General features: G+C 39.7%; 2 protein-coding genes across 12 annotated transcripts in view; one reads left to right on the top strand and one right to left on the bottom strand.

The window, feature by feature from the left end:
* LOC122353188 (spermatid perinuclear RNA binding protein) overlaps nt 1–7,170 on the top strand; it is an 84,814-nt gene extending 77,644 nt beyond the window's left edge. For 6 of the 7 annotated variants that reach the window (XM_043251143.1, XM_043251147.1, XM_043251138.1 and 3 more), the window contains one exon: nt 1,286–7,170. In XM_043251143.1, the coding sequence (XP_043107078.1) occupies nt 1,286–1,380 (95 nt within the window). In that variant the 3' untranslated portion in view covers nt 1,381–7,170. The remainder of the gene's footprint in view (nt 1–1,285) is intronic. The other variant, XM_043251146.1, reaches the window with a different exon arrangement.
* A 4,930-nt stretch (nt 7,171–12,100) lies between these two features.
* The window catches only part of LOC122352732 (rab GTPase-activating protein 1), a 70,136-nt gene continuing 62,314 nt past the window's right edge, over nt 12,101–19,922 (bottom strand). For all 5 annotated transcript variants that reach the window (XM_043250303.1, XM_043250307.1, XM_043250305.1 and 2 more), the window contains 3 exons: nt 15,411–15,482; nt 14,044–14,241; nt 12,101–13,235 (listed from right to left, as the gene is read on the bottom strand). In XM_043250303.1, coding sequence (XP_043106238.1) covers nt 13,113–13,235; nt 14,044–14,241; nt 15,411–15,482 — 393 coding nt within the window. In that variant the 3' untranslated portion in view covers nt 12,101–13,112. The remainder of the gene's footprint in view (nt 13,236–14,043; nt 14,242–15,410; nt 15,483–19,922) is intronic.

The following is a 19,922-nucleotide window of genomic DNA, read 5'->3' as shown; positions in this document are numbered from 1 at the left end:
TCAATCATAAGTGCGTTACTGTGCAGAGTTTTAATGAAGTTATTCAAGCTGTGGGACGAGTCGCTTCTCTTCTGTGATAATCAACAGCATCTACTGAACCAGGAACGGTCCTTTTTAGCAAAATGTGTTTTCAGACATTTTGGACACTTAAGATTTCGACTTTCAATTTTAGTCTTATCATGAGGCGGTTTACGCAGAGGTTTGGTTAGTCAGACTCTTCCAGTGAGAGGTTAGTAGTGGAGAGAAACACACCATCACACAGATAAACACGGCCCTCACATGGACACACACCGGAAGCTCCAGTCACAGCCTTACAGCGGAGAATCGAAAGCAGCAACAAGGGATCCATGGAGACATGCTACTGAAATGTCTTTTTGTCCTTTTTTTGTTTTTACTTATTGGTGAGTGTCTTATTGTGTGTGAGATGTTATTTCATACTCCTCCTAAGACCAGCACAAGCCAATTCACATCGAGGTCTCGGGAGATTTCGCACTTCGATTTTGAATTCACTTACGATTTGTCTTTTTGACGTTGTTTTTAGTGCGTCGGCTTAACATGACGTCATTTCCGTTTTGGTTAACTACTGTATAATAACCCCGTTCTTGAGCTACGAGCCTCCCAAAGAATAAAATCTAATGTAAATTGAGAGGAGGGGGGGGCGGGCGCGAAAGGACCCTTCTGCGTTTTTATTCGTAAAGCGCTGAAGGCGATTTGGACGATGCTTGTGCTGTCTTGCGGCTGGGTCATGATCGTCGCTTACCAAAGAGGAACTCCATCTCCATGGTTAGATACGAGTGGTCACGATATTCCCATCCATCGTTAACGGATCCGTCGCATTCATCACGGTGTCCACTCCGAACCAATGGCCTGTCCTCTTTGGTAGCGATTGCTGTCATTGTACTATACTCTCTCCAAAATCACGACGGATCTGATTTGTCAGAGTTATGTACTAACTACATCTGTATGGAAACCTCAGAGTTGCCACATACGTTTCACATTTCCTCTGCCTTCTCTCAAACGAATGAGCTCCAAGTTTTTGTTTTTTCCGTTTTGTCGGAAAGTTAACCGTGCAGCTTAAGTTGTTGATGTCTTTTTTATTAACCTGAGACGCTCCCGGTGCAATGAAAACCCCACGTACAGCCCGAAAGAGCAGAGACCCTAGTATCCACCCCTGTGGCACACCCTAACCCCATTCCTCCTGCCGTCCATCAGAATGTATATACCGCTGCCTCCTGCCGGGCCGCATCATTAATCGCAGCTCTCTCTGCTCTTGTCCTCACTGTAGGTGGTCTTTTCATTGACAATCCCTTTTACCAGCCGCGGACCATCGCTCCTTTTTTTATTCACTTGGGTCCTCAAGATCTCTTCTCTGACTTCTAGAACCATCAGGTTGTGTGGCTCTAAACTGTCGTACCACTCCAGGCTTGACCAGGCTGTCTCCACCGCACAGAAACGGCCCAAACTTCATACACTCTCCACCCAAACCCATCCATACCCAATCTAAGGATCCAAAAACGCACCAATCTTACAAAAGCAATACTCTATTTGACTTGCTCGTCCCGAAAAACCGGCCGGGGACTTCGGTTCCTTCTTATATAGCAATACACTTGAACTCTTTTGGGCTTTAAGCTTACTTGAGATGTGAATGTTCGGTTGAGTCTTACTCAAACTTGGCATTGCAATATAGTCATTGTCACTGTATATTCACCACATGTGTATGTGTGGCTATATTATAAATACATGCATATATATATATGTATGGTCTACGGCACTATAAATATATATGTGTAGATATACTGATGTACTTATGTATATTTATATACAGTATATATATATACATATTCTTGGTATTGATTATTTTAGAATTGCAAAAGTGATATGTAACCATTATACTAGGATATAACTTTCTTCCAGTTTTATATATACAGTATATGACTATATATATATATATATATATATATATATATATATATATATATATATATATATATATATATATATATATGCTAAGCAATTTAATCTCGTAAATTATTCTTGTGAACATGCAATATGAAAGCTCTTTTCTAAATCTACCTGTAGTAGATTAGTGATGCTTCCTTCTCTCAGACTCGAGCAGCTTCGCCGTGTTTTTGCGCCAGATCTGCGCGAGTGTTTTTTGCTCAGTTGACCAAAGTCTGGCGTTCTGGTTGGGTTAAGAGGTCGTCCTCCAAACATCTGGCCGCTGTGCCGCCTACATCCACCGCTCACAGACGTACACACAGGTCTTTCAAAAGCACATCCGACGGCAGATTGGTTTACTCTTTCTGGCCGTTGACAGAGGTGCATACTCGTACACGTAACCGCGCTACGAGGGGCAGCTAACGTGACCCGGTCACTCCTCACTTTCCCCTGCAGAAGCACAGGTTACTCTTTAATGCGGCATAGGTGGCCCTTCATTTGCCTTTTCATTTGGTCATTCTTCTCAGGTCTGTTTCACACGCGCACAAAGGTGGTGCATATTTAGCCGTATTTATTTCCCATTCAGCATGAGCTTGCATTGCAGAAGCGTAGCTGCAAAGTATCTGTGCTGTGCCTGTTCCTGCCGAAAATATGCTTTGAACGCGGCAGTTTGCATTACAGTGAAAAATGCACAAAAATAAGTGCTTCTAAATCTGGCTGAATCGAGATCATTGAAGCGGTTAATAACTGCACTTTGTTTTTGGGCTCCGTTCCGTGTAGATTCATTGAGATTTAGACGCACACGTGATGTGAACCTTGTGTAGACTTTCAGTTTCATCCATTTTTGTCCACCTGGTCTCATAAAAATATGTACCCCTGTGCACTTTTTGTGCAACACCATTTTACGTACCTTTACGCAGTTGGCGCTAAAACACAAAACACAGGTTTAACGCGTGAACCCTTGCACATTTTTATTACGTTGGTATAGGTGAGTATTGCTGTGTTGCTTCAGTTGCATATCGCGATGGCTTAAAAGTCTAATATCTGGGGACTCTGGCTAAAAGTTAATGCTCTGTCATATTGGAAATATGGCCTACACCGAATCCAACCCTAAACCTGATAGTCTTAAATGTAAAACTAATATCAAAAGGCATTTGTGGATGCAGTCGTGCCATTTCAGCTTCCTTTTATGTAGATTTAATCCGTTTTGTTGAACCGCAGTTACTCGGGATTTGGCCCTTGAGCTCTCCAACACCTAAGTGCAACGCTATCACGAGCTTCAGAGGAAACGTACCGTCTATATATATATAAAGCTGTATATGTGTGATGCTAACATTCAAATCTGCTCTAAAGTCATAATATAATATACTTCTTGTAATTGTGTGTGAAAAGTAGGCTTTATTCATCGAAACTCTAGGAATAGTGTTAATTTCTTTTGAAAGCTGCACTGATATGTGCTTATTGGTACGTATTTCGTGTCTCGCTAAAAAGTGCGCCCAGGTACGTTTATGGGATGAGACCAGGTAGTAATTCCCAAAGGCAAGCTCCCAATAAGTATTCAATAAAAGAGTCGCTGTTTTCTGGTTAGAACTGCAAGTGAAAAGGCACCTTGTTTTACTGCGACGCGCACGTGTGTTGTGAAACAGGCCTGTTGATGCAGATGGCTCTTTACTTTCGCGTTTTTCTTCAGCAGGTCTGTTGTAGCGCAACTTTAGGCTATCTAATTAATAACAGTACTAAAAAAAACCTCCCAGATATAAACCACAGAGCACAGTCGTGAAAATAACTTGATGATCTTGTTTTAGCTGTGCTGGATTGTATAACCGTAGTCTGAATGCATATTGTTAAAGTACTTTTATATCAAAATTTCCTTCACTTGTTACCTCCACGTGTATAAGAATAGATGATTTAAACGATATCAGTAGTAATGTATTGATGTTTGTATGTCAAAATACTTTTGATATATGTTACTGTGCATCCAGTAACCAATGGAATGTCACGATTTCTCACCGAAAGGCCCCAAAATGTCACAAAAACAGGACATACTTCACCACCCAGAAACACTGAATGTGTCCCCTTATATAAATTTCCCCATGTATTCAGTCATATTTTAGCTGTTGTGTTTGAATGTGAAATATTGTAGCTCTCAAATAGGAAAAGATGGGATATAATCACAGAATTATTACAGAATAGTACTAGTTTAATAGTAATAGTACAGTGATAGTTTAATAAAAGCAATAGTACAACATGCATTATATAACGGTATCAGTTTAAATATACTTGTTTAACATAATGTATTTTTTTTTTTTTGATGTTTCATTCAGTGGAATATTTTTCAAAACAAATTCATTTTTCTGTTCCCCAACCAGACGAGACTTCGGTCAGTTTTGAATTAGAGCTGGTAAGTCTTGTATGGGTAAGTTTTGTGTGGAAATGCAAATAGATTTGAGAGAAAAGCGCATCAAAAGACCCTGCAGTGACACAACATCAGATGGCCTTTATTTTTCTTTGAGCTTTTACGAATGATCGTCAAACACACAAGCCCCTCTCCACGATGCCACACCAGCATGACGTAGTGCAAACCACCGACAACTGGGAGTTAATGCTGTTACCGTTATATTGAGTTCGTAAAACAGAGGGCTAACTAAGCGTGGTGGAGAATGTGTTCATTTTTGCATCGCAGCGATTGAAAGTCTTCCATGTTCTTTGTTTAATTCGTTTGCAGAGCACAAAACCCTTTGTCGGTGATTAAAGTCAACATGAAATCAAAACCTTCATTTTATTGGCATTTCATCTGACGGTCATCCACAGTGACTCTATCAGTGCCTCTCGTCTAATTATCCCAATCTTACACTTCGTTTTTTTCCTGTTTGCTTGGAAATATACACATGCGTGGAGCGTTTAGAGAAGCCAGTTGCAAACGTCATTTCATGTTGACCAAGATTACCTCGAAATATGATTTCTCAAACGTGCTGCAAAACATTCCATATTTCAAGATAATAAAGGAATGTTTCACCGATCCAAATCCAATGCAAGAAGCCATATAGCTTGTCTTGATGAACAGCAGACGTAGCTGCATTGTTTTGCTGCAGTGCTTAGGAAGCACCAGAATCTGAATCTCCTGAACTGCAAATACGTCTCTCTTCATGCCAGCCCGCTTCCCCGGGTGGCACCCGCAGCCAGATGGTCTTCATAAATATGTTGTGAGGACTCATATTTTAGTTCAGTTTAGGTTTTAATTCTGCTCATCAAAGTGGAGCGGAGCTCGTCAGCTGTGTTTGAATCTCAGCGGTCCGTCGTAGGGAGAAGACATTAGCACAGCTGCATCTCTGCGAAACGAAGTGGGAAAAAAATTCCAATAAAAGACCCAGAGAGGCTTCGTCTGACTGATACAAACCAGGCTTGATTTTCTCGGGAGCCATTGAAAGTTTGCTTTATTTGTTTGGTGACTTGGGTGTGACGTCACCGTTTGTAGGCGGGGGCCTGGATATTTGCACAAGATTGTATACCACTTCCAGCAGTTCTGCTCAGGTAGATGTCAAATGCAACACAGATAACGCTTCTGCTATTTTAGCGCTCTTGCGTTCATTTGTAAGAGCCAGGAGGCAGCAGTTCAAGCAGTTGATCCAGATACATCTCTTCCTCCATGCTTTCGTCCTGAGCTGAGGATGCTGTCCAAGTGCTTGTTTTAGCATTGCATTGTGGACTGTGCAAACGCTAGCATTACGGATAGATGTTTTTTAAACCTACATTCGCCCGTTATTTGCTGCTGAAGATAAATGTTACTTAATATTATACCCGCATTTGCTGTATTTCGGCAAAATATGCATTTTAGATCAAACATTTTGAGTGCAACCTAGACACACCAGTAAACGGTAGGGCACTGCAAATGAAAAGAGCAGCGTGAGAACATTACTATGTGTGCTCTCGTGGGGAGCGTTGCAATTTTTCTGACATTTCAGTGTGAGCAAAAAACGGTTTTGTATCTGGATTAACGTAGACGTAGCCAATGCAACAAAGCTCTTCCATTTCAAAAGAAATCTAGACTGAAATCCCAACATTGGCTCTGAAAAGTTGCTTTGACTGTTGCCTCTGATCGAACCAGTACATCATTTAAAAAAATCTACTTATCTAGGATTTCATTTATCAACAAATAACTAGGTTCTAGGGGGAAATGGCATTATAATTTTACATGTAACAGAACGATGACTATTAGATTTAGTTCTAAAGAGGCATTTCCCCACAAATACACACTGATGTTCACTTTATAATGTTGGTGCTTTATCAGTACGAGCAGACTACTTGAGTCTTAATTCTGAAAGAATTAGGTGGTGGAGTATTTATCCCGTCGTGAAGGAAAGGGACTTGTGTGTGGGACTTGAGTTGGAAATTCAATTTGCGAGCTTGCGATGTAAGTACAGAAATATAGATCCAGTTTCAGCTTGAGCAAGCTTTGCAAAATGAATTGCTGAAGTGAATGTTTTCTCCACGTCTCCGATCTCTCCCTGCATATAGCCGGGGCAGACGGGGACGGCCGTCATTTGAGCTGGTCCATGCGTGAGCCGGGACGCTGAAGGTCCTGGAGACTGAACCAGCAATAGAGCCGTGTTTAGCTTTGGAATGTATTTATGTAGTAGAATGTACTTTTCATAGAAGAGCTAACTGCATCTTTGTAGACGCATCCAAATACACCGATACAAATTACATCACAAAAAAAATACTTGTGTGATTTGTGTGCGCGTGTGGGGTTTTTCTTGTTTCGTTTCGTTTTTCCTGTGGGTGCTTATGCCCATTTTTCTGCTTATTTTCTGTTATTTTTTTACTTTCACGAGCATGGCAGATCCTCGCTTGCGTGCTCTTCGTTCTGTAAATACTCTTGTGTCGGACTGCGACTGAAAGCAGTCTGCGGGGATTCTCAGTTATCCATTTCACCACTTTTATTGACAAATGATATAAACACAAAATTATCTAGATTTGAGATATTATAAAGGGTAACAATATAATGTGAAATGGTGATTGTGCACAACTTCTGTGAGCGAGCAGTGCTTGAACATGACAGCAGTAGATGTTTGCTAGCCGTGGTATCAAATTTCAAACTATTAGTTGTGAAAATACTATAGTGGTTTGTCTGTCACTTTATTGCCATAATTTATGCTTTTAAAATAAAGTGCTAAATCTCTAAAAAGTGTAAACCTTTTTAAAAAAATAAATATATAAAGACGTTAAACTCTTTTTGATGTGTGGTCTATTTTGTCCTGTGTCTCTTGTGTGCTTTCTCCAGGAAGCTAGAGGGCAGTAGTGAGTCGATCTCGGTCAGGTTAGGGATAGGCTTATAGGGCCTCATTTATATAACGTTGCGCTGAAACCATCCTAAACTGAATCTTACAATCATTTCTCTGATACGCGTACATGTGATTCATAGAATGAACGTACGATAAGAAATCTATGAACCGCTAATGGCTGAACTTCCACGCAAATGAATGCCTTGAAAACTGCTCCTAATTAATGTCCGTAACATTTGAAATGTCCTTAATCGTTATAATTTAGAGCATCATAATTTACATTTGCAAAAACCTGCAGTACTCCGAGGGCACACGTCTGCTCAGACCTTGGCTCTACAATCAAATCTGAGCGTACGCTCGTTTTAGAAATAGTCTTTATTGCGGCGCACACCCTATAACGGTCCCAGATCGTGTTATTTTTCGCCAACTGGCAACTTTCAAAGGAGCTTTTGTCTCCTAAAAGTGTTTTCGTCAGCTGCTTAATCAGTATGTGATAAACATCAGTACAACCCAGGTAAAAAAAAACTAGTACACTTCCATAATGTACTTGAAGCGCTCTATTTTCGTACTTAATGTACAAAAAAAATATTATTTAGCAGTGTGCAATTTTGAGACCCCATGAACATGAACTAAAATGCACCTTTAACATACTGTCTTTGTATTTAAAAAAATCTATTTAGTTAGCACTTGTATTACACTTGAGTGAAAGATGGTTGTAAGTATGCATAGAATACTTAACTTTATTTACATTACGGAAGTGTTTTTTCCCTGGGAATCCACTGAATGCCCTGTACATACATCCCTCACAGTCTGGATTCATTCCAGTAAAACATTCAAAACATCACTACCCTGATTATTGCGAGTGGACATGAAAGAAGAAGGAGGGAATGCTGGGTAAGCAAGGATATCAAGCACTTAAATGACCGTGGGACTGTCCCAGATCTAGATCATGTCAATTTGCCTTCTTGTGGACTTCATGGTCACTCACAAAAAAACGCATATCTAAGTGTTTTTTGTAAACACACCTATGTGAAATTGCAGAGTGAATTGAAAAAAACTAAACTAATTTTAACATTTTTAAAAGAGTGTTTAGCGTCGTAAGACACATCCGTCTAACTCATGTGAAAGCTGCAGTCTTTCTCACCATCTATGTTTGAAAACGTGGAAATCAGCTCCTTGTGAAACGATCTTCCATGCGTGTGTTGTGTTCCCGGCGCAGTCTACGTCTGGAGTATATGACCCAAATAAGAATTTTCACCCCAATCTCTAATTGTAAGAAACATCATTTCTTTTAACCCAAAAAGCTAATGATGCTTCCTTTTGGTTGTCTTTAAAATACAAATCTAGTGTAATCACAGGCTATCTGTAATCAGAAGCACTTCACATGTGTCTCATATAATCCTTTCTTGATTACGATCGACCCTCAAAATGATTTGTTGACATGCAATAATTTCATCTGTAACGATACTAGGCTTCTTTGTGTTTATGAAGTGACGTAATGACGCAATGAAAAAACATTATCACAAGCTAACTTGTGAATCAGGCTTACACGAACGCAAGAACACACGTAGCCAGTCAAATACCTCAATAGTCTCTGATTTGCAGCAAAAGGAAAACAAAGATGATGTGAGAGGAAATGGTTGGAGAGATTTGTTGTTATTGTGGTCCAGTAGCTTCCTGCTGACCTGTTGCACTCTCTTTGGCTGAAGTCATCAGCTATAAACTCATTTCACCCAGCAGGACTTTGATTCGACGACAGCTCCAGTGTCCAAGAGAACAAGCACCGATTCGTCTCATTTGTCTGCGAATTCTCGAAACCTGTCAGTGAGTGAAAATTGTGCAGTGTGAACTCGGCATTAGAGTCAAAGCGGTTTCATGTCATAAAAGCCAGGGAGCTATAATGTGGGAAATGTTAGGACAATCCCAAAGGAATCTAAACCCTATAAATCAATTTTTAATGATGGGGACAACCCCCAATTTATAGGGGCCTGAGCCAACGTAATGTCAAAAAACCCCTGCACGAAATTGTGGAGATCGGTGCCAACAAAAGTCCACAGGTCCTTCGTTGTTGCATGAGTTTGTGCAAGAATGTATCTCTGGGATAATAGCTGTTTGGGAAGATAATGGTATTATAATTAACTCACTTAGTCTGCGATTAGTAGCGTTAAGTGCTCGCCATAACATTGACGTCCTAAATATGAGAAGGGCGACGAGATTCTGTCTTGCAGCAAGGGTGAAATTATAAGCCATCTGAAGAATGCAAATCCATACAAATCATGTCCAGCAATGGAGCAAACAGTCCTGTAAATCAAACTCGGACCGGTGTGCATGAAGTACCATGAGATGAGATGAGATGACATCGGTGATGTTTCACACAAACTTGCAGCCAAGTCATTTGATTGGTTTGGAATCACAAGAGTGACTAAGAGCTTTCAGCTCAAAATAAAGGATGTCTGGGGCATAACGTGCTTGGGTTTGAAAGGTTTAGTCATGGTCAGTCTGGTAATCTATACTCTTGGGTGGGTTAAGTATGGAAAGAACTTTCCGGTGAATGTTGGCGCTCTATGACATGCACTGATGAAATGGTAGGGGTCCGGTTTCTCTCAGATAAAACATCTCGCAATGCTTTCGCTGATTGATCAGGCTCTTCTGCGGCCTACAGCCAAGTTGTTGCTTTACACTGTGATCCTTCAACGCCAAAGTGGGGTCTGAGGTGGAAAATGGACCAGGAGCGGACCTATATGACTGGCCTCATGAGCCATGGTGAGGTAAGACAAGTATTTGAGCATGACAGTGGACATAATACATGTTGCCAGAATGTAAAAGATCCCAGCTGTTTATTGGACACCTCTCATCTGGGAAAACCATTGCAGTTTTTTTTTTTTCTGCAGCTGTTCCTCGCCTCCATTGGAAGTTATTTTGGATGACTGAGCAAGCATAACAGCAGGCCTGTGTCAGCAAAACCTGGGCGGAGCTGGAGGCACGCTAGGGTTGGGTTGAGGTGCTGAAGCACAAACCAGGCAGACCCGCGCTCGGAATAAATGAGTGCTATTAGCGTTCCCTCTCCTAACACGTTCACCAGCGAGCGACAAGTGAGCTGTGGAGTCTGGTTTCATCAGCGATGACGTTTGGGTTTGTACTGAGGCCAGGTAACTCCCAGTAACAGGATTCCCAAACCTGCTTAGCACATCATCCCAGGGTGATAATTTTACAGGACCACGTGCTATTTAAAAAGTTAGCATGCCGCGCTTATAAACAGGCTTAATGATATTACAAGACATGCTGTAGGACAACCACTTCGCTGCGACTACCGGCCCATTTACTTGTCAGAGCTGCTTAATATATAGCCCTCTACTGGTATTTCAAACTGGTCACGAAACAACCTTCTGCTTATTCACCATGGAAAAATTAATGATTTTTTTTCATGCATATAAAAATACATCCGTCCCAAACTGATTATTATTAGGCTAGAATATAATTATTAAATAAGATTTACTCCATGATTATGCATTACATAAAAGAGGAATGTTTTCATAAATACTGGAAATGTTTCCCTTAGAATACCTGAGAAGAGTTTCAATCAGTATACATGACTTCTAGGTTCTTCTATGTTGCTGTGAAATAGCGGAGACTGGAACCGGAAATAGTATTAAGTTCTACGTCACGACACATCAAACGCAGCTGTGAGAGAAAACACGACATCATCTTTTCATCGCTTTCAGCTTCAAAGTAAGGTACACGGCGACATAAATCACACACATATACTCGCATAAACCCCACAGTGTTTCTAATCTGAGTCTGAACGACATTTCCGTCGAGTTTTTAGTAAAGGGCGCGCGTTCGGACGTTCACTCTTACTCGAATTTTCTAGCGTGTTAAGTTTCGCGACTTTCTTGCGCCACTAACAACGTGATTTGTATTTATTTAGCGATTTTTTTGTTAATATAATTGTTTTAAAGTTTTATGAGCGACGTGTTCCGCCGTCTCAGTCGTTGATCCAAAAACGCTGGTTTGCGCTTTATGAAATTAATTTATTAAACGGTGCTGATTAAACTAGAAACTTTCCTGGAAGTCAGGTAGTCTCATAAAGGTTATTATATATTCATAAATATCTTTAGATCAAGATCCCTGCCAGGATTTCTTTATTTGCCATCCAATGAGCAACTCATGTTTGTCTCCTGCGTGACTTTAGTTAATATTCATGAGCACATACATATTAAAACAATTATATATTTATCAAAACACTATGCGTTTTTTTATGTTGATTAATAAAATGTTAGTTTTAGTCGTTATTTTCAGCTCAAGTCAATTAACAGACATCTTTTGATACTAGTAATTATTATTAAATGCTTCAAAATTATTTTTTTGTAAATAAATAGGACGTCCCTGTAAAGCCTTACCTATTTTTAATTGAAATTGTATAACTTCTCATGCTTTGCTTAAATTTTAAGATGAAAGCAATTTAAATTTCAATAATTTGGCTTTTTAAATGATGATGTTGGAGAAGTTTCTGCCGATATTATACTCAATATACAACTACACAGGAAACTTAACATCTCTTAACTCTGCAGTGTTTTTTAGGCATATTATGAGAACCAACTTTCTTATTAGATTACAGATTCTTATAACAGCGAGTCATGAAAAGGTGAGTACTCTAATTAGCAAGCAGCACGCTTGAGTTAGTACTGATTACAAAGCTCATAAATAATAATAATTCATGTTACAGTAGAGTCGGCTGAAGTCTCGACGCCAAAAAGCAAAGCCTATAGAAATAGCGACTGAAATCCTAAATCAATCCAGGAAACAATTAGTAATGGCGAAACCCAAATCCTTAGCAGCTCTCCTTTCAAAGAGGAAATGAAAACATCAGACCAGAGCAGACGTGTTCATAGGTTTATACTGAAATTCATGGAGGTTTACACAATGCATCCTACACTATTACCACGTCCACACGCATGTAATGCTGGGTAAAAGGTACATTTGGCATGTAATGATCAGACAGCAGTTTGAAATTCAGACGAAAGCAAAACATGAGTAATAATCTGTAGCACAGTACGATGAGGCAACATTAGTACAGTTACCAAAGTCGAAATATAAAATTAATCCAAAAAAAACCAACAAAACGAAGCTATTTACAACCCAGTGCCTTTTAGAACGGCCACATTTGTCGTCTTTAACAATGACAAGAACTCTAGCAAGCCTGATATTAATATAAATACGTCTGTAAGGTGCAAACACCTTCCCCTCAGCGCGGTGACTTTCCCTCCGGTGTTAAGTGCTTGCCGTTAGTCACGAGGAACATCTACTGTGAAACACGAGCAGATGTGCATGGCTTCATACACGCAACGCCGGCATCCCATCACACGCCGTTCACTTGTTTTGTTAACATCAGAAGGGCGCCAGCTAGTGGTTTGAGGAGGAATCTAATTAAAAGTTGACTGTACAGTCTATGTACAGTGTGCTACCTACTTCCTGTTTTCCTCCGAGAACCACAATATTGGCCAACGCATTCCCGCACGCGCACACACACACACACACACACACACACACACACACACACACACTGTACAATAAAAGCAGACCTCAGTCGTACACATGCACACGAATCTGCCCTTTTATCACAACGACGAAAGGCAGGCTATAACGTAAGCTAGTTTTCCGGCAGCCCTCGTACCGTCGGTTGACTTTGTGCAAGTAGTCTGGAGTAGGACAGCAGATAGAAATGTTAATCGTCCCCAGAAGAGCGTGTCCGGGTCAGCTCTCGGTTTAACATCATCAGTAGTAGAAAGACTAGCGTTAAAGTCTTTTTCTTTCAGTAAGTACTTGTGTTTCAGGAAGGTTTCTGTTTATACAAAAGGAGAGTTGTTGGTGACGGGGCTGGAGTGTTTCTCGTTAGACGCTCTCTTTTCCTTGAGCTCCTGTCACAGTCTTGATGGAGCTTAACGTCCGGTTGAACCACGTCTTTTTGGCGGCTTGGACTTCGTTCAGAGCCAGACCCAGATGATGCTCCAGATCCTAAACACAGGGAGACGATTGGTCCTTTAGTTTACACGAGCTGACATTCAAAGTTACTTGCAAACAATTATGAGAGGTACGTAAACCGATAACGAGAATGATTTCATACTAAGAGTAGATTGTGCCCTACTTTTTACCGACTTCTCTGAGACGTGTGGAGCATACCAACTACTTGAACACTGCTTAAAGCATAATCGTTGGGAATGTGTAGCATTACTGGTTTACTAGATATATAAAAAAGAAATAAGTTGTAATTGTTTAAAATGTACTTAAATATTATATAATATACTTTAATATTCTATTACGTGCATTACAAAACAAACTAATCTATGGAAGCCCGTTTCTGCCATTGAATTAAAAATAAAGTTATTGTGGCTTTTTCATCTCAATTCTGCCTCTGTGTGACACAAACTCTCAAATGCAAGTTCTAAAATCAGAATTGCATGTTTTTTTCTCTTAAAACTGGATTAGTAATTGCTAGTTTATATCTCACAATTCTGAGAAAATAAGGTAATTGTGAGTGTATACCTTTTTTTATTCTTTGTTCAGTGGCGCAAACGGTCTTCCGTATAAATTCAAATGAACATATAGAAAATCTATATTTTTACGGTGAAAATTTTGCTCAATGGTGTCATCGCAACGTCTTTTAGCAACAAATCGACCTTCCTCTGAAAACGAGTCTGCATTGCAAATTGTTGAGAACGAACTATGAGATGAAGATGACGTGGAACATCTAAACACAGCAGTCAACAAGGACACATTCGATCTGCTTCACGTTGTGTGTGTGTGTGTGTGTGTGTGTGTTGACCTGGATCTTGCACTCGGCCTCCACCAGCTGTAGTTTGGTCTGCGCCAGCTCCAGCTCCATCTCTCTCAGCTGGTTCTTCAGCGCCTCCTTCTCCTCGTCCGTGTCCTCCTCGCTGCCCTCCTTAGGAGCGCTGAGCACCTTCAGGCGGCCCTCCTTACTGAAGAGAATGCTGCACTTCTCGCAGCCCTCCACCTTCATCTGTACAGATGCACACGTTCACCTCGTAAGCCTGGAGATCACCTCGCTAAGCTGCTTTGGCTGATTACAGGCTCTCAATATCAGCTGCTTGTTAACACTAAATAAAGCCCGGCAGGCCGATCAGGGCCATCAGCAAGCGCTGGTGATAAAGTGAGCAGCTATTTGTACGTCATCTTGCTTATAACAGGGCTACCAAGAAATAGATCTCCAATTTAAAGACATGAAACTAGAACGAATATTGAGTGTGTGGCTGGTTCTGTCCGTTTGAAGCCTTGTGAGCACACCACAGGGTTACAGTACATCAGTGACCCTATCCTTGTGTGATAATACACTTAATAGATTGGAAGAGATCTAATTGAATATACAGTAACTGTTGAATACATTTCCAGATCATGAATCTAAATAATAGATAAAAGACAGATATGGAATAAAAGTGTAAAGTGTAGGATTATTATATATGTAAGCACTACTGATTTCAAGCAGAATGTAAAGATTTCTTAAAGTGTATCACAGGTTTATATATTAGTCTTATGAAACATCTATACAGTTTATAATTAACTTTTGAGAAATCAGTTTTCATAATTGGCCGGTGCATTTAAAAAAAAAGCATTGTTTTGCTTGTTATGCTAGGTTAAATACCGTCAGTTTTTTTTTTAACTATATTATGTTTTGATGCCAGATTCAATAAAATTCTCAATTTTAATCTGTCTGTGAATGCTTTACATAAACACAAACGTTTTATGAGGACTCTTCAGAGTGTGTGTGTTGTTATTCTGCTCCTTACAGGAAACTACTCACATTTTTAGGATTTTTTTCCTCATGGGAAACTAAAAAAATGTCTCCACAAAGTCAAAATATGCTGGTATTCCTATCGTATCCATAACGTACCATATGTACACATGGTAACAAGTCATTCTCCCTATTAACCTATGTGCATGCATACTACACAAGCATATTGTCTACTTATAAAACGTCTTGTTCAGCAGGACCATATTTTATGGCTTAATCCACCCCACACCTGAATTGAACTACCTTACTAATAATCAGCAGCAAATTAGGATGTTGTTGAGGGAAGACTCTTAGTACTGAGTGAATGCCTGTCCCCTGATCTAAAGTGTTACCGTATATTTTTCTATATGGATATCTGCCGTGTGTAAGCCATCACTCACCCGGATCTTCTCCAGCTCTCCTCTGTTGGCCGTCTGCTGTTTCTCCAGCCGCTCGCTGAGCTGAGAGCAGATCTGAGACACAAACACACAGAGGTCAAGGGTCAGCTGCGCTCTGGCTCACCAATAGAATACTGCTCCAGAGGAGGAGGGAGAACGAGGCTTACGGTAAAAGGTCAGAGCACACAATCTTTCAATCAATCTCTCCCGTTAAAGGATATCACATCGCCCCGGTCTCTATGTAATCCCAGCATCCTCTTACAGTAAGTGCACTAACAGCACCGCGGAGCTCAGGTCAGCGGGAGATTTCTGACAGAGCGCTGACTCTTCGCCCTTGATCGATGAGGTTCATGCCTTCTCTTCCAACCTGACGTCAATCCTTCGGAGGTCGGAGTTAGATCGATGTGGCCTGCATAGCTTAATTTGGCGAAACACCCTCATTAAACATGCATTGATCAGCAGGGAGGATGTAGCCTCAAATGACCTAATGAATGAAGGAGAAGGAACGACACGGCCCCAGAATATTCCTAATGAAATATTCAGCTCTAAGCCATGGAGCGCTAGTTAAAGCCCAAAGAATAACTCAGTTTTGATAGCCTTAGGCACTCGACATTCAAAGTTTCACTCTTCCAGCGTATCCACATAAGTTATGATCAATGGAACATATCTGTACTCAGACTAGAGAGAGAGACAAACTACAAAACAAAATGCTTTGGGAAACCCAGTGTAGTTTGTCCCAAAAAAAAGCCACCAGCATGTTTCTCTAAACCTCATTACATACTTGGTTGTCTCTTTTGTTTCTGTTTTGTCTGCAAAACTAAAAGTAAAATGCAGGTGCTAAGCATTAAAGGGACAGTTCACCCAGAAATGCAAATGGCCCCATGATTTACTCACCCTCGAGCCTCTTTCAGGTGAACACTACTAAACTTTATATTAGGTGGCCTTAACCACTATGTACTTTCACAAAAAAAATATTCAAAATATTGTGTTGTAAAACTATTGAGGTGGATACGGGTAAGTTAGGGACAGGTTTGGTGGTATGGGTAAGTTTAAGGGTGGGTTAAAGGGAAAGGGATAAGTCAACTGTGTAATTATAAAAGTACAGAAATTAATTACAGATGTACTAACATATAGGTATTTTTAAAAATGTATTACAATGTAAAAACAAGTACACTATAAGTGCACTGTACCAAATTATAATTTAAATGTAAATTTTAGTTAAGGTCACCTAATATAAAGTGGGACCGGCTTTTTTTATACAAATACATCGATTCACTTCAGAAAGCCTTCATTAACTCTCAGGAGCCACGTGAAGCCTTTTCATGACGGATACACATCCTTTATTCACTGCCATTATAAAGCCAAGAAGAGCCAGGATATCTCTTCAGCTGGATTCATATGAAAGAAAGTCACATACACCTCGGCTTGAGGGGCATTAATCATTTTTGGGTGAACTATTTCTTTAAGTGCTAAGCTCGATGTAGAGTTAACCCTAAATAACATTTCTGTTTTTTTTACTTGTACACTAGAGTATGTGAACAATGCGAGACAAATTTCATCAGTACATGCTGTGACTTTTTGGCACTAATTGGTTTGTCCGTAAGATGGCCTAGACCATTGTTTCAAAGTTGAAAAAGGACCGATGAGACGACAACAACAAGCTACTGAAGACTGAATCAGACAGCAGACACCCACCTGCTTGTTAAATGAGTACAAACACATTTTTATCCATCGTACATTTTGAAGAGAAACAGTAAAGATAAAAAAAATTAAGTATTTTCAATGAAACCTGTTTCTAAAGAGTGTGCAAATTATGCTAAAGTCACGGTCACAAGACATTGCAGTATTTTTAAGTAACTTTTACAGACACTAATCATCATAGGGCCAGATCTCAGCTTGTTCAAATCCTCATTTGGCTTCAAAAAAAACTACTGTCAGGATTCACTGAAGACACACGGTGGGACAGGAGAGCATGAACTGTGATATATGATTAGCACTATTCAATTCAACCGTATTTGTGCCATTATTTACCGCAGTAAAAAAAGCATGTTTTAAAGCAGGCTGTAATCTGCCCTGGTCATTATGGAAATGAGATGTTGCATTTATATTCTTTAATGTGCACCTTGTCTGTAAAAATGTCCTCCCATGTGCACTTTTATGGAATTGTGCTAATTGGTCCCGTTTAGTAAATCTGCTTCATAATATTATGCAAAACTATTTAAACAACGCAGATTCAAAGTTTGCATGCTTTTAATGAAGCTAAGATTGATTAATGACCGTTACTAGTAACAAAGACTATTGTAGTTCTATTTCATTGTCCACCCAATTTCCTGTCCATCAAACGAAACCTTTACGTCTGATCTCTTTGAAAAGCAGTAGCTTCTCTTCTGAAGGAGACATACAGTACGAGTCCTTCAGAAGACATGAATTGAGATGCCATTCATTTCTGTAAGACAAATGAGGCAGATATTTTATTCTTGCCGTTTGACAAGCGTTAAAATAACGTTTCTTACATCGAAAAATGCCTGAGCTGTTCACTGAACATGTATGAATGGGCCATATTTTCATCAAACAGACTATTAATTAAAAACATTTTATGCCGTACTGCAATGTCAGATGTGAATAATAACAGGGCAGAGGACTTTTGAAATGAACATTTTATAAAAATATGCTTTTTTATGTTCTAGCTTTGTGTTTTCTCAGCGTAGTCTTCAAACGGCAGATGTGTTAAACCTTTCCTCCTCTCGCTAATGAGTGAATGTGTGTGGGTTTCACACCAGGAAGCCGTCCAGCACCATACCTGCAGGCCTCTGACGCTCGTCTGGCTCATACAAGCAGTGTGTGTGTGTGTGTGTGAGAGAGAGAGCTGGTTCAGCTCAGAGGACACCATTATCATGCTCCTCCATGAATCATGCTGTCAGCGGCCCCATTAAAATGAGCTCTGCAGGGACGGCAGCTCAACTATTTTTACAGAGAAGCTCTCACACTGCACTGAAGGTGCCACTTTCAGGCCATCCTCTCTTCTACACACGGATCAGTCCTCATCCACACTAGCATGTTAAAGAGCTCACAGGATCAGCTCTGTACTTATTTCCACACTAGCATGTTAACTTGACTGAAACCAATCAGCTCCTTCTGATGCATGTTATATATATATATATATATATATATATATATATATATATATATATATATATATATAAAGAGTAAGAGATGATTGGTTCACTTGATGCTTAAACCGAGGCACTACATTGATCTATAATGACAAACTAAAGAGCCACAAAAGTTTTTTTATTGTTAGACTCTTAAAATTGGTAAAATAAATGGCATGGCTTGTCAGACATAGCAGTAGTAACTTGTCGTGTTCTGAAACAAGTCATATGCAAGACAAAAAAATTTCCAAATCTCCTGACTTTCTGCCATATTCGATCTCTTTCTATACTCACCTATCAATAAAAATTGCAAATATGGCCGGCATAGGCCAAAACCCCAATAAAATACAGCTAAGGCCAAGCCCAAACAATGGGACAATTAAGGAATGATTTGATTTTTTTTTACAATCATATAACTTTGGTCCATTGCAAATCCATGATCTTCTCAGATTAACAATGACATCCAGTGTTTTATGTCAATACCTTCTGATGTTCATTCATGTTTGTATTATTTAAGGTTTTACGTATATTTACTAAAATATATATAGGAAGTGTTGGTAAAGAGCATCCAAGAGATGATTAATGTTCACTATAATTTACACAGAGTCCTAGTTAAAGACAAACATCTAAAAAAGTAAGTTTAATATGGACTACATGAAACTGGAGAAAAAAAAAAATGTAGGATGGGTTCTTGTTCATATGTTACTTGCAGTCATTTCAATCAACAAAAAGTAAGCTCAGTTAATAAGAAATCATTTTACCAATTATCAATCAGTACTTTGCCTTGCCTTAAGATTAAAAAAGGCTTTAAAAAACGGGGTCCATTTTATTTCATGCCATGTTAAAACGCTGGTAATGCAAGACTGTTTGAGACAGAGATACCATAATTGCCAGCTGGGATACTGAAGCTAAGCAGCGTGGCAAACTTTTAACTATACGGTTCAAAAGAGCTGCCATAGACTCCCACAAGAAATGAAGATGAAAAACACGCGGCCCCTTAAAACTAAAGCTGTGTTGTAGCGAGTGTGTTTACGGGCTAATGGGCTCCTTTCCTTTAAGACTAACTGAAGTTACACTGTACAACGCTAGAGGAAAAGGAAAACAGAGGAACAAAAATAATGGTAGAGGGATGAAAAGGGTTTGTAAAGTCTAAAAAACCTAGTGAAGAAGAGTAGAAACTATACAGAGAAAAAGGATGAAAAGGATTATTTGGTGTTCGAGTCTCAGGGAATCCATGAACTGATAAATGTCTTCGGATACGAAAGCTTCGAAATGAGCAAAAGTAAAGAAAGGAAAAGATAAATTAAGCAGCCATAGTGACCGAACGGATGGATACTGATAGAAGGCCATTAGAATCAGAACG

The sequence above is a fragment of the Puntigrus tetrazona genome, chromosome 10, assembly GCF_018831695.1.
Source record: "Puntigrus tetrazona isolate hp1 chromosome 10, ASM1883169v1, whole genome shotgun sequence".
NCBI classification, from domain to species: Eukaryota; Metazoa; Chordata; class Actinopteri; order Cypriniformes; family Cyprinidae; genus Puntigrus; species Puntigrus tetrazona.
This window is presented reverse-complemented; position numbering and strand designations above follow the sequence as displayed.